Genomic DNA, 13287 nt, shown 5'->3' with positions numbered 1-13287 from the left:
GTCTGCCGCTCCCTCTGTGTGGACTTTCTTTCCTGCTCCCCCAAGCCATCCTTTGAACTCTTCAGTTCCTTTGTGCAGCTTTCTCTGACATGCCTAGATTGAGTCTGTACCTTTATCCTTTGTGCTGTTGTACCTGTACAAAGCTATCTTTTAGCATTTACTGCATGATATTTTTTGTCTATATCCCTTAATGGATTGTGATCTCAAAGGAAGGTGCAGCATCTACCATAGTGCCCGGATGCAGAATAACTGCTCAGTAACTTAAAACTGCAATACTTCGGCCACCTCATGCGACGAGTTGACTCACTGGAAAAGACTCTGATGCTGGGAAAGGTTGGGGGCGGGAGGAGAAGGGGACGACGGAGAATGAGATGGCTGGATGGCATCACCGCTCTGTGGACATGAGTTTGAGTGAACTCCGGGAGTTGGTGATGGACAGGGAGGCCTGGCGTGCTGTGATTCATGGGGTCGCGGAGAGTCGGACACGACTGAGCGACTGAACTGAACTGAACTTAAAAAAAAAAAATACAGTCTCTGTCTTCTAGGTGTTTACCCTCTAGTAGTTTTACCCCCACCCTAAATGTTGCTGACAAATGGTAGCTGCGTTTTCCTTCTGTTTTACAGTATATCAACTCTGGAAACCTGGAACAGTTGCTGGACAGTAACCTGCATTTGCCCTGGACTGTGAGGGTGAAACTGGCTTATGACATAGCAGTGGGCCTCAGCTACCTTCACTTCAAAGGCATTTTCCATCGGGACCTCACCTCTAAGGTACGAAGGCTTTACTTGCACAACTCTTTAAGACACGATCTTCCATTTACCAAGAAAACAGCGTTAAGAAACCGGTCATTAATGAACTTCGGAATGTTGGAGGTCTCTTATAAATTCAACAGTTAATCATGGCAGATACAGCTTATTACTGGGTAGAGCTAGTCCTTAGAAAGCCAGTCTTGGCTCACAGCAGGTTCCTTTCATTGTTGAGTCCATCAGCACATACATCTTGAGAACCTTTATTCTTGGTTTCACTCACTACTGAATGTGTGTTGCAGGAATAGATGGCACAAGAACATGTTGTAAGAGATTCTTGCCCTTTAGGGGTGACAGCAGTCAAAGCTCTGTGGGAACCTGCCTCTTTGTATTCTCTCCCATGGTCTCCAGCAGGGGTTCTGTGATTTTTGTCACTTGAGTACAGGTTTTAGAGGTCATAATGTACTGACCCATTTTCTTTCTGTGTGATTGAGTTTCTGCCATCCTGCCAGTTCCTCTTTGGCATCAGCTGGTCTCTGTAGTATTCTCTTGTCGTCCAAATTGCTGTGTGACCAGGTTAGAAAAGAGTTGCTTTTAGAGGAAGTTGGCTATACGACAAGGCAGACACCTCAGGGGCAAGTAGCACAGGATGCCACATGACAAGGCTTATATAAATTGTACTGTTTGTACTAGTATATATAAAAAATAGATAACCAATAAGGACCTACTATGTAGCACAGTGATTCTACTAAATACTCCGTAATGACCCATATGGGAAAAGAGTCTAAAAAAGAGTGATATATATATATATATATATATATATATATATATATATATATTATAACTGACTCAGTTTGCTGTACAGCAGAAAGTAACATAAAATTGTAAATAAACTATACTCAAATAAAAATTTTCTTTAAAAATAGTACTGTTTGACCATTCATATGGGAACTATAATCATCTAATGTAACTTGTGTTCAGAAGCTGATTTAAAAGTCTCCTAGGGAGGTATATGAGGCTTCCCAGGTGACTCAGTGGTAAAGAATCCGCTGGCCAATGTAGGAGATGCAGGAAACATGGGTTTGATCCCTGGGTTGGAAAGATCCCCTGGAGGAGGGCATGGCAACCCACTCCAACATTCTTGCCTGGAAAATCCCTTGGACAGAGGAGCCTGGTGGGCTACAGTCCATGGGGTCACAAAGAGTCAGACACAGCTGAGCCACTGAGCACACACACGTGCATGCAGGGGAGGTGTATGGAAGCTTTATACCTGGCCAAGAATAGCGGTCACTTCATTCTGCACCCTCAATACATGCATATGCACGTGCACATACATGCATATACATATTCAAGCAGCTCTTCTGTCATGGATGAGGGGTAAGGAAACCTGTTATAGGAAAAAGTTTGCAAAGGAAACAAAAGCAGGCTGTGCTCTCAGAGCCAACAGACCTAGAGCAGTGAGTCCCTAGCTACCTCCCATTAGAATGGTTCTGGTTTTCTAAACAGCAGTACTATTCCCAAGGGACCCTGGCTATTGGTTTGTGACTACTACACAGAAAATAACTTTTAAGTAGTGCTCGTAGGGCTCTAGGTGTGACAGTGCCATTTGTAGTCAGCTGCACTGTTACTGAAGAAACCCTAAGATTGGTGGAATGTGGCGACCAGCTGAGACCTAGTTGTGAGAAGTCCTTGTCTTCATTGGTATAAGCAAGAGCTAGATAGCTGGGAGCTGGAAGGTGGTGTCTTATCCCTTCATCAGCCTCTTCTCCTTCCTTAGAATGTCTTAGAAAGTCAAGACTTAGAAAACTGCATCTGTTCCTGGCAGATGGGTTGGGTTGTATCAACTTAGATAGTGTCTTAAGTTGATGACATGCCTTTACCTTGGGCATGCAACTAAAATCAAATTGTTGCTTCCTACTCAGAGAGCATCATGTCTTCTAACATGGAGGGAGGTCATAACCAGTAACCTATCAATCACACAGATATTTCTTACACACCCACATGAGTGTCTTCTGTGCCTGGCACCATGCATGAAGGAATATTCGAGAAAGATAATTTCTGACCAGAGATAGTCTGTTGGCAAATAACTGAAGAAGAGTTCATAGCATTTTATAATTGAGTGTTTAGCTATAGACTATGGGTTTTCAGTGAAAAAAAAATCAGTAGACTAGGGTACCTAAGTTTTATGGAGGAACTCATCATATTCCATTCTGTGCCCCCAAAATATTTTATCCCATTGTGCTAGTGTGGTTCTGTCTGGGATTGTCATATTGTATGTATTGTAAAAATGACTACCCTTTTTGGATCTTTAGGGTAAGACCATTGTCCTTTGGTTTTCCTAGTTGATAGTGGGTGTTCCCATGTCAGTTGGCTTGAGATGAGAAACTAGGAATTTAGGAGAAAGAATTATCTGATATTATTGGGTGTACTTTCTTGGGTCTGAACTTTAGGTGGTGGTGAGAACAAATGATTTTGCAACCGGGAGACAGGATGGGAAGTACTTTAGGGAATCTCAAGTTGAAGAAAAACAAGCAAATTTTATAAGTCAGACCATCCAATTTGAGAGACTGTATTTATTGACCTTTGATCTAAATGTTTCAGCTTCACAGTGTTGCAGAGATTAAGGAGAGGTTGTATGTTCACACCTAGACCAGAGCAGCCCCACCCAGGAGACCTGTGTGGTGGTGACAGTGACCCTAAGAATGAGAAGCCCAAGGGAAAAATAAGGCTAAAGGGACAGAGCAGGGCTTTGAAATTTCCAAATCATCTCTTCATTGTCAGCCTTGGGTCTGAGTTTGATTTCTTTAAGTGCAATAAAAGGTTTACTTATATTTTAGTGTGTACACTTCCAGTTATTTAATGGTTATATTGTGTGTGTGTCTCCCACCAACACATGAGTTTCTCAAGTGCTGCTCTTTTTCACCTTTCTCCCCCTAGCACCTAACATAGAGCCTGTCAGAGTAGAGGCTTCCTGGCCCTCGTGCAGAAAATGTGCTTGATGGTGCAGAGGCCAGAACATCTGCTTGAGAACTGAGATTTTTAAGTCCCATATCCAGTTTTATAACGCCTCTTTAAATCACTTCAGTGTTCTTGGGCCCTTAGTGTCCCTAGGCTATTGACATCAGCCCTGGCTTCTCAGAGCAGAGCTAATAAGAGGGATTTAAAGTAGTGGGAGTGTGTTTCAGGTGGGTAAACCAGGACAGAGAGAAGTATCTGCCATTTTCCAAATGATCCTGGGCCTAGAGTAGTGGCAGAGAGGATCCTAGTTTCCAGAGTGCCTACTGAAAGTAGTATTGCCTTTGTAGGATTCACACATCAGTGGTTACTGCAACACTGTTTTCAAGAATGAAAAGTCTGTCAGTTATAGCTGTTCAGTCTAATTTTGTAACTACTTCTAAGAAACAGGCTGATTTAGGTTTGTGCAGTGGCAATGCTGATTACTTAGAAGGAAATGGGAGGTTGTATGGCTTTAAAAACATTCGGTTCTTGAGCTCCATCAAGAAGTGGCAACAGCCACATGCAGGCTAGTGGTTGATTCAGTTGTATGTGAGCCTTGCTCTTAAGGGCAGCTAAGGAGGGCTTCTTTGTTTGTTTTTAAATATATATTTTTTAAAATTAGAGGATAATATTGTGATGGTTTTTGCCATACATCAGCATGCATTGGCATTAGGTATACATATGTCCCCTCCCTCTTGAACGCCCCTCCCAGTTCCCTCTCAATCCCACTCATGTAGATTTTCACAGAGCACTGGCTTTGGATTCCCTGTGTCACACATCAAACTCAAGAGAACGGTTTCAGAGACTGAAGAGAACATGACTTAGAAACAGAGTTGAATGCTGGAGGATGTAGAGAGTGTGTGTTAGGGCACTCTGTAGTCATTTTTTGTAAGAACCATCAACAACCTTTTGGAACCACTTATACTGTGCTGTTAGAGGAGATAGAAATTACTGGACAGGGAGGCCTGGCGTGATGTGATTCATGGGGTCGCGGAGAGTCGGACACGACTGAACAACTGAACTGAACTGAACTGAATCTGTACCATGAAGCTCAACATTCAGAAAACAAAGATCATGGCATCTGGTCCCATCACTTCATGGCAAATAGATGGGGAAACAGTGGAAACAGTGTCAGACTTTTTATTTTTTTGGGCTCCAGAATCACTGCAGATGCTGATTGCAGCCAGGAAATTAAAAGATGCTTACTCCTTGGAAGGAAAGTTATCACCAACCTAGATAGCATATTAAAAAGCAGAGACATTACTTTGCCAGCAAAGGTCCGTCTAGTCAAGGCTATGGTTTTTCCCGTGGTCATGTATGAATGTGAGAGTTGGACTGTGAAGAAAGCTGATCGCCGAAGAATTGATGCTTTTGAACTGTGGTGCTGGAGAAGACTCTTGAGAGTCCCTTGGACTGCAAGGAGATCCAACCAGTCCATTCTAAAGGAGATCGATCCTGGGTGTTCATTGGAAGGACTGATGCTAAAGCTGAAACTCCAATACATTGGCCACCTCATGCGAAGAGTTGAATCACTGGAAAAGACTCTGATGCTGGGAGGGATTGGGGGCAGGAGGAGACGGGGACGACAGAGAATGAGATGGCTGGATGGCATCACCGACTCGATGGACATGAGTTTGAGTGAACTCTGGGAGTTGGTGATGGACAGGGAGGCCTGGCGTGCTGTGATTCATGGGGTCGCAAAGAGTCGGACATGACTGAGCAACTGAACTGAACTGAATCTGTACCATCCATGGGCTCTGAGTCAAGTTGGAGATACAGATATGTGAGCAGATTACTTCCCAAGAACTATGGAGAAGGTATAGGATCATATGGTGGAATGGAAAGGAAGGGACAGGACACATAGCAAACCAGATTATCTTCTCCGAGTTGGACTCTAGTTGTCTCTGGGACATTTAGGAGGGCAGTTCAATCTCTGATCTCGCTGTGCTGTGAAAAGAAACTTTTAACCTTTCTTGAGACATAGAATCAGTATTTTCTTTCTAACTGGATTTATGGAGTGAATTTGTTGGGGGTAAGGGGAGAGAGGTGTTGGCACACGAAAAGCCATTTTTTGTTGTTATAGAAATAGCTTTAGCTTAGAGCTAACACTTACAAACAGACCTGGCATATCTCTGTTTGGGTGGTTTTATTCAGTGCCAGTACAGACTGTGCAGCTGTTCTAGGAGGCCTCAGGATCTACTCTCAGGTGTCTCCTCTGGCCCAGTTCTGAAGGGTTTGTACTGTCTTACAGAAATGCATTCATGGCCACCTTTTGAATCTCTTGTCAGCTTGGTCCCTATCATGGAGAGTCGAATGTATGATTAGTGTGTGCCTTTTCACTTGCTTTCGAAAGAAGCTTTATTCATCAGACTTTCACATGACAAACTTTGAACAGTTTGTCATACAGTATGTCATACATACAGTTCTTTCTGTATGTCTGTGCTAGGTTAGAGATACAGAGATGAATAGGATCATTCCCTGCCCTTTGAAGAGGCAAACATGCAAGTCTCCCTGCTACTGCTACTGTGTGATGTATTATAATAGGAGTAAGGACAAAGAGAAATGAGAGCCAGGCGGCAGCAGTGCCTAGGCTCCTCTTTGAACCAGAAAAGGTCACCTCTCACCTCAGGGAAGTCTGACTGGGCCTTTCTTATGTCTGCTGCTTACTCCAGGCATACTTTTGAATAAAGCATTCTTCAGCTTGATTTAATGGACTTTGTATCCTGCACAGCCTGAAAATTAGTCTGGGTTCTTCAGAACCCCACAGTGGTCTGAGTTCATATTTTGTCCTCTAGTCAGTCTGTGCTGCGGTCATGTCTAAGTTGGATAAGAAATGCAGGTATTACAGCAGATGTCCTTGGATTAATCAGCGTTGGAGGTGGGGGCTAGCATGCCAGATGAAGGGGTCTTACTGTATTGCCTGCACAAACAGTGCTGCCTTCTCCATGGGCCTGGGCCTCTGCTTCTGTCTTAAGACTACATTGTTCCTGCCATAGCCTTGCTGTCTCTAGTGGAAAGCTTTTCAACCAGTTTTTCTGGAAAGGCCAGAATCATTAGGTGGGGATCCTATTAGAATAAGGAAACCTGCATCTTTACCACTCATAGTTGTAAGCTTCACTTTTCTCATCTTAAATGTCAAAATCTCAGATCTGCCCACCTGACAAGGTTGTTTGAATCACTTGGACTAGTTTATGAATAGAGTTTTATAATTAATTCATAAGGTACCACACAGGCAGAAGTAGACAGTCTTTCCCTTGCACACGGGGCTAGGAAATATTCTCGAGGGCACTTCGCTCTTAAGATATTGCTGCTTTGCTGAATCCTTTAGTATAAGGTTAGAGAGAAGAGAATGCAAAGGATACTTTGGAAAAGGATATTGAACCCAATCTGAGGGTACAGAGAAGACTTCTTGGAGAAGGTGATGCCTGAGCTGAATCTTGAAAATTGAATTCTACTTAGTATTGTGTGTATGTGCTTAGTTGCTTAGTCGTGTCCGACTCTGTGAACCCATGGACTGCAGCCCGCCAGGCTCCTCTGTCCATGGGGATTCTCCAGGCATAAATACTGGAGTGGGTTGCCACGCCCTCCTCCAGGGGATTTTCCCAACCCAAGGATCAAACCCATGTCTCCCACACTGCAGGCAGATTCTTTACTAACTGAGCCACCAGGGAACCCCTGGTGTGCGAGACCTGGGTTCAATTCCTGGGTTGGGAAGATCCCCTGGAAGAGGGCGTGGCAACCCACATTGTGTGTGTGGTGGGGTTATATTCCAGATCAGATCAGATGAATAGCATAAACAAAGATGTAGAGACATAAACAGTATGATATGCAGACTGTGAGGCTGAAGTGGTAGGGGATAAGAATTGAAAGCAGAGGAGTCTGATCATATACTATCTAACTTGGATTTTATCTTCTAGATAGGAAATGAAGAACTATTGTTGGCTTCTTTTAAATAACAGCTTTTTTTGAGATATTACATAAAATAAAATTCATCCTTTCAAAGTATACATTTCAGTGGTTTGTAGTATATTCAATTATCACCACTATCTAACTTCAGATCTTTTCATCATTCCAAAAGGAAAACCCCATGCCTCGTTCTTCCCTCCCTTCAGCCTTTAACAACCACTAATCTTTTTTCAGTTTCTATAGCTTTGCTTAATCTGGACATTTCATAGAAATAGAATCATACACTATATTATTGCTGGCTTTTAAGTAGGTGAGTAACAATATTTGCATTTTACAAAGATCATGCTGGCAGAAGTGAGGAAAGTGGATTATGGAGATCAAGCCTAGCCTAGGCAGAAACCACTTGGAATATTGCAGTATTCAGAGGAGGACCTGAATTAAGGCAGTTAGTCATGGGGATGACAAAGGAGGGGGAGATTTGAAAACATTTAGAAGCCAAAATTATTTGGAGTTAAGAGTGGGAAGTCTAGATGAATCCCAAGTTTCTAACTTAGCAAAGTGGGTGGCAAACGGCAGTACTAGCTGACATAAAAATACAGCTAGAGATTTAGCTTGGGGGGAAAAAGATGAGTTCAGGGTTGCATGTATAGAGTTCACTGTGAATAATCCAGATGTCCTCCAGATATAGACTGGATGTGCAAAGCTGAAGATTTAGAAATAAAGGTCAGTGCTGAGGATACACATTTGGGAGTCATCAGTACAGAAGTGGTAATTAGAAAAGAAATGTGGAATAATCTCCACAATAGAGCACAAGCTGTAGACCTAGGAGAACCCTGAGACCATCACCCTCGGGGGATGGGAGGTAGGGCCTGCACTAGTGTTCAGAGTAGCCAGAGATAGAGAAGGAAATCTATAGTGTCACAGAAGCCAGGAAACAAGAATCAAAAGCAACAGAAATAGCCTGTAATTAGCCTTTGATAGCTAGTCTCTTTGCTCCAGGGCCACAATGGCTTAGTCTCTACATGCCCAGCATTGATAGGATTCCTGAATCATATATAAAAATGCTGAAGGAAATAATCAGCAATGTCAATAGCAGCAAAATCAAGTAATATTAAGGACTGATTTTGTCTATTGAGTTTAATGCCATGGAACTCAGAGGGATCCTCAGGGAGATCACTTCCAGCAGAAGCCAGTGAGGAAGGGGTGGGAGATGAGGAAGTAAAAACAGCAAGTGTTGCCAGCCAGACTTCACTAGTCTAGACCCCACTAAGAGCAGGCTCAGGAGTTTATTGAAAAACCTCATAGGAGCTAATCCTGGTCAGGGTTCCTCCCCATTTTCCTTATCACCTCAGATACAGACTCCTAAAGTTGGCTCTTTTGGTTTTCAGTATTCCTTCTTTGTCTTTGGCTCCAGTGCCTGGCTGCTGGCTATGGAGAAGCTTTAAGAGAGGCAGGGGTCACATTCCAGATCAGAGGCAGACTGGGCTAGGCAGGCTTACCCATGCTGTGGGGCCCTGATCAACCTTGCCTTAGCCATCTCTCAGCGGCTCAGAGAAGCTACTGTAAGTCACTTCCTCCTGGATGAGGAGTGTATACAGTGAGTGTACGAGAGGGCTTCATGAATGTGAAGATGGGACAGAAATTGAACAGCTTTGATAAGGGCAGTGTACCGGCCATGCTCTGTTCCTTACTGCTGCGCCTAAGCTGAATTTCGCAGGATTATTTCTGAGGGCTGTAAAGCCAGTAGTAAACAGGTCTTTAGACTGATCCTTGGAGATAGGAGCCTGAGTTGTTGATGAAAGAAGAGGAGGAGGGGAGGAAAACAAGCAACAGATCTGAGCCGTCACTGCCTCACAAGCCAGTGCCCAATAGCCTAGACTTTGGCTGTCTAATAGACAGGCTGGCTTGGAACCCATCCTCTCATAGATTGTAAAGTCAGGGAGCTGGGGTAGGGGTGGTGGATTGCTGAGCCAGGGGACTGATGGAAGGGCTGAAGCCAGGACAAGCACAAGGACGGGCCTGCTTAGAAGCCAGCGACAGTTATGTCTATCAGGAAATGAGGGCAATAAAAGATGTAATGAAATCACAGGCTGCTTCCAACTCAGAGAAAGAGAGCATAGTGTGATCACATCAAGCCCAGAGTAAGGGACTAATTTGTACCTGATGTGAAGTAACCAGGTGACTTGGCAATGCCTTGGCAACTGTGTGCCAAGGTGAGGAAGAGGGAGGGCTAGAAGGCCTTGTCAGTCCCAGAAATGTCCCTGTGAGCCAAGGATCCCTGTTCCCTCTGGAGGAAGCGGGGGTGGAATGAGGTGCCTCCTGAGCCAGAGTGGTGTAGGTCCATTTTGAATGATATTTGGGGAGAGCTCATTGCTGCTTTATGTTTAAAGTCATTTGGCTTCATCCTTTCTCTGGAGACAGCAGCATCTGTTCAACAAGCTTGTCTTGAACCTCTCTCGTAAATGGAATACTGTGAGGAAGGAAGGCCCAAACCCACATTTGCCCCTGAGAGGCTGATGGCCTCTCTGCTAGGCTGTAAGAGGAAGTGGCAGAGAGGAGTTAATGGAGTTGAGAAAGCTGAAGGTGAGAACTGGAGAGGTCAGGACTGGAAAGGTAAGCTTACCTTAAAGCACACTAAATTTTCTGAGGAAAAAAGAATTGGGAGAACATTCCAAATGGAAAGAAAGAGTAAAAGAAAAGGCAGCGGTTTGAAGGGCCTGTTCAGGCTTGTCTGTAACAAGTTTGGATGAAGATATGTACATAGGGGTACCAGGGGCTCAGATCACAGAACAGAGCCAGATCATGGAATTTTAATGCCAGAGGAGAGGGTGGTTGTGATCTTGTGGGCAGTGAAAGTTGGTATAGGCTTGGGCACTTGTCCTGTGCTTACATTACTTGGCAAGGTCAGGCCTGGTCTTTGAGTCTCTACGTTCTGAGGGAAGAATGAAGGGAGGCCAGGGTCTGATAGCCTGTCTTCTTCCACTAGATTATAAGCTCCAAGAGAACAAGGGTTTCTGTTTACTGTGGTATCTTTGATACTTAGAACCTTGCCTAGCACATAGAAAACAAAGATAAATATTTGTGTTTGGAGCATGGTATGAATCCTAGGGCAGCCACCCAAGATCCAGGCCTAACTCATCTCATGGCTATCAGAGCCCCACTGGGGTCAGCCCAAGAGCATGATTTCATCAAGAAGCAAAGGAAAAGGTACCCTGTGGTAGTAGGGAGGGGTGGTGGGAAACTCTATGTCTGGCTGGTCCCCTCTTCTGAGCCACAATGTCTTCTTCTTTGGGAACCCTAGAACTGCCTGATAAAGAGGGATGAAAATGGTTACTCTGCAGTGGTAGCTGACTTTGGCCTGGCTGAGAAGATCCCTGATGTCAGGTGGGTAGCCCTAATGGGTGCTGGGGTCACTGAAGGGACTGAGGCAAACGGAAGACTCCAGCATCCTCTTCAGAGGCTAGGACTTGGTCACAGCCCAATCTCAGCTCCCTAAATTCAGTCAATTCTGGTGTGCCCATCCTTGGGGGAGAGAAATTCCCAATGGTCAGATCTCCCATTGCACCCACCAGTGGCAAGCTCATTTTCCATACAATCTTACCCCACAGCACGGGAAGTGAGAAGCTAGCTGTGGTGGGCTCACCCTTCTGGATGGCACCTGAGGTTCTCCGAGATGAGCCCTACAATGAAAAGGTAAGTCTGGGGAAGATGAGTCTGGGGACCCTAGGGCCTGATTCTCTGTAGAATCCATTCTTAGCATAAAGTGTCTTGGATCACCCTTCACGTATGGGGTAAGGATCTATATCCTTCCTGCAAAATCAGCACTGGTACCTGTCAGCTGCCTGGTGAATGAACTGAATGAAATATGGTCAGTATTTCATTCCACTTCCTGATGGCTCAGTGGTTAAGAATCCCCCTGCAAATGCAGGAGATGTGGGTTTGATCCCTGGGTCAGAAAGATCTCCTGGAATAGGAAATAGCAACCTACTCCAGTATTCTTGCCTGGGAAATCCCACGGACAGAGGAGCCTGGCAGGCTACAGTCCAGAGTCACAAAGAGTTAAGACATGACTGAGCAACTGAGCACATGGTCAGTAGGGCCCAAGCCTGGGCTAGTGAACATGAGGCAGAAACCCCACCTCTTACGCCATTGAGAGGGAAACTGAGATCTCACTACCCACCAGGCCGACGTGTTCTCTTATGGTATCATCCTCTGTGAGATCATCGCCCGCATCCAGGCTGATCCAGACTATCTTCCCCGGACAGAGGTGAGCTCCAGGATGGGGATCAGTGCCACTGGGATGGGGCTGCTTTTGAGGCCATGGAATTTTTTATTTTTGGGGGGTGGAGTTCCTGGAACTTAGTCTGTGCCTTCTTCTCTGGGGCAGTTCTCCACCTCTCCTGAGCAGGCCAGGATGGGTGGAGGGGTTAATGACCTGTCTACCCACGTCCCTGCTCCTTCTCCACCATACCCGTCCACAGAATTTTGGGCTAGACTACGATGCTTTCCAGCACATGGTGGGAGACTGTCCCCCAGACTTTCTGCAGCTCACCTTCAACTGCTGTAATGTGAGTATTTTTCTCCCGGGCTTTGGTTGGGGCCAGCAGAACCCTGTTCACCTGGTTAGGACCATAGGAAAAGGCTGCGAGTTAGCCTCATGAGGGACCTTTTTCTCAATGATGAGTGGCAGTGCCTATGTTCCTTCCTCTGGGCCTATTGGACTCTGGCCCAGAGCCTTGGACCAAGGAAAGGAAAATTGCTTTGTCTTATCTAGTCCTCAGCTTGTAATGTAAACCTACTACCCCTTTTCTTGGATATTGATGGAGCTTTGGCCAGGTTTTAGTTGGACCATGCATCCATCTGGTCCAAGGCCCATAAGAAAGGCTCTTGTTAGCATTTTAGGTCTGGGGCCACAACTACCAGTTATGACTAAGGGGTAGCTGGGACTGGTCCAGGTAGCTTCCAGAAACATGTTAGCTGCAGAACTCAACAAAGAATAGAACCAACCAATGTGAACACCTCCTTTTGGAGGGTTCTGTGCCAAACAAGGAGACAAGACATAGAAAGGCTGCTGAGATAGGGGAGGGTACTAGATAATAGCATCTTCCCTGACCTTCACTCTGGGGCTCAGCCTTATGGTCTGGAACCTTCAGAAAAGATCTCTTAGATACACATCTGACTCCTAAAAGATGCCAGAAACAGACTCAAATACCATCCTCGGGATGGAAGTTAGGCAGTCAGGGCTAATGGCTGGTGTGGATGACTACAGATGGACCCCAAACTACGCCCATCCTTTGTGGAGATTGGGAAGACCTTGGAGGAAATTCTGAGCCGCCTACAGGAGGAAGAATTGGAGAGGGACAGGAAGCTGCAGCCCACAGCCAAGGGTAAGAGGTGAAACCAGAATGTGCAACCTGAACCCATGGGAGGATATTAGGATGGTAGGGGGTGAAGGGGCTTCCCCTCTAGGGCTGTGATCACAGGATCCCATATACAGAAGGCAAAGAATCGGGATGATGGGAAAAGTCCTGGAGCTCTGCGCTAGCATACCACCTCCCTTCTGAGTCTATTTTCTCCTTGTTAAATGGGGACAACAGTACCTACCTTTGCTTTCTCAAGTGGTAACACACTGGGTAC

General features: G+C 45.2%; 1 protein-coding gene across 3 annotated transcripts in view; it reads left to right on the top strand.

The window, feature by feature from the left end:
- The window catches only part of TESK2 (testis associated actin remodelling kinase 2), a 143060-nt gene that overhangs the window by 128291 nt on the left and 1482 nt on the right, over positions 1-13287 (top strand). For all 3 annotated transcript variants that reach the window (XM_088835254.1, XM_055401508.2, XM_088835253.1), the window contains 6 exons: positions 625-771; positions 10952-11034; positions 11259-11343; positions 11834-11917; positions 12132-12218; positions 12920-13037. In XM_088835254.1, the coding sequence (XP_088691380.1) occupies positions 625-771; positions 10952-11034; positions 11259-11343; positions 11834-11917; positions 12132-12218; positions 12920-13037 (604 nt within the window). The remainder of the gene's footprint in view (positions 1-624; positions 772-10951; positions 11035-11258; positions 11344-11833; positions 11918-12131; positions 12219-12919; positions 13038-13287) is intronic.

This window comes from Moschus berezovskii, chromosome 4 (genome assembly GCF_049115385.1).
Source record: "Moschus berezovskii isolate FMDL1 chromosome 4, NW_MosBer_1.0, whole genome shotgun sequence".
NCBI lineage: Eukaryota > Metazoa > Chordata > Mammalia > Artiodactyla > Moschidae > Moschus > Moschus berezovskii.
This window is presented reverse-complemented; position numbering and strand designations above follow the sequence as displayed.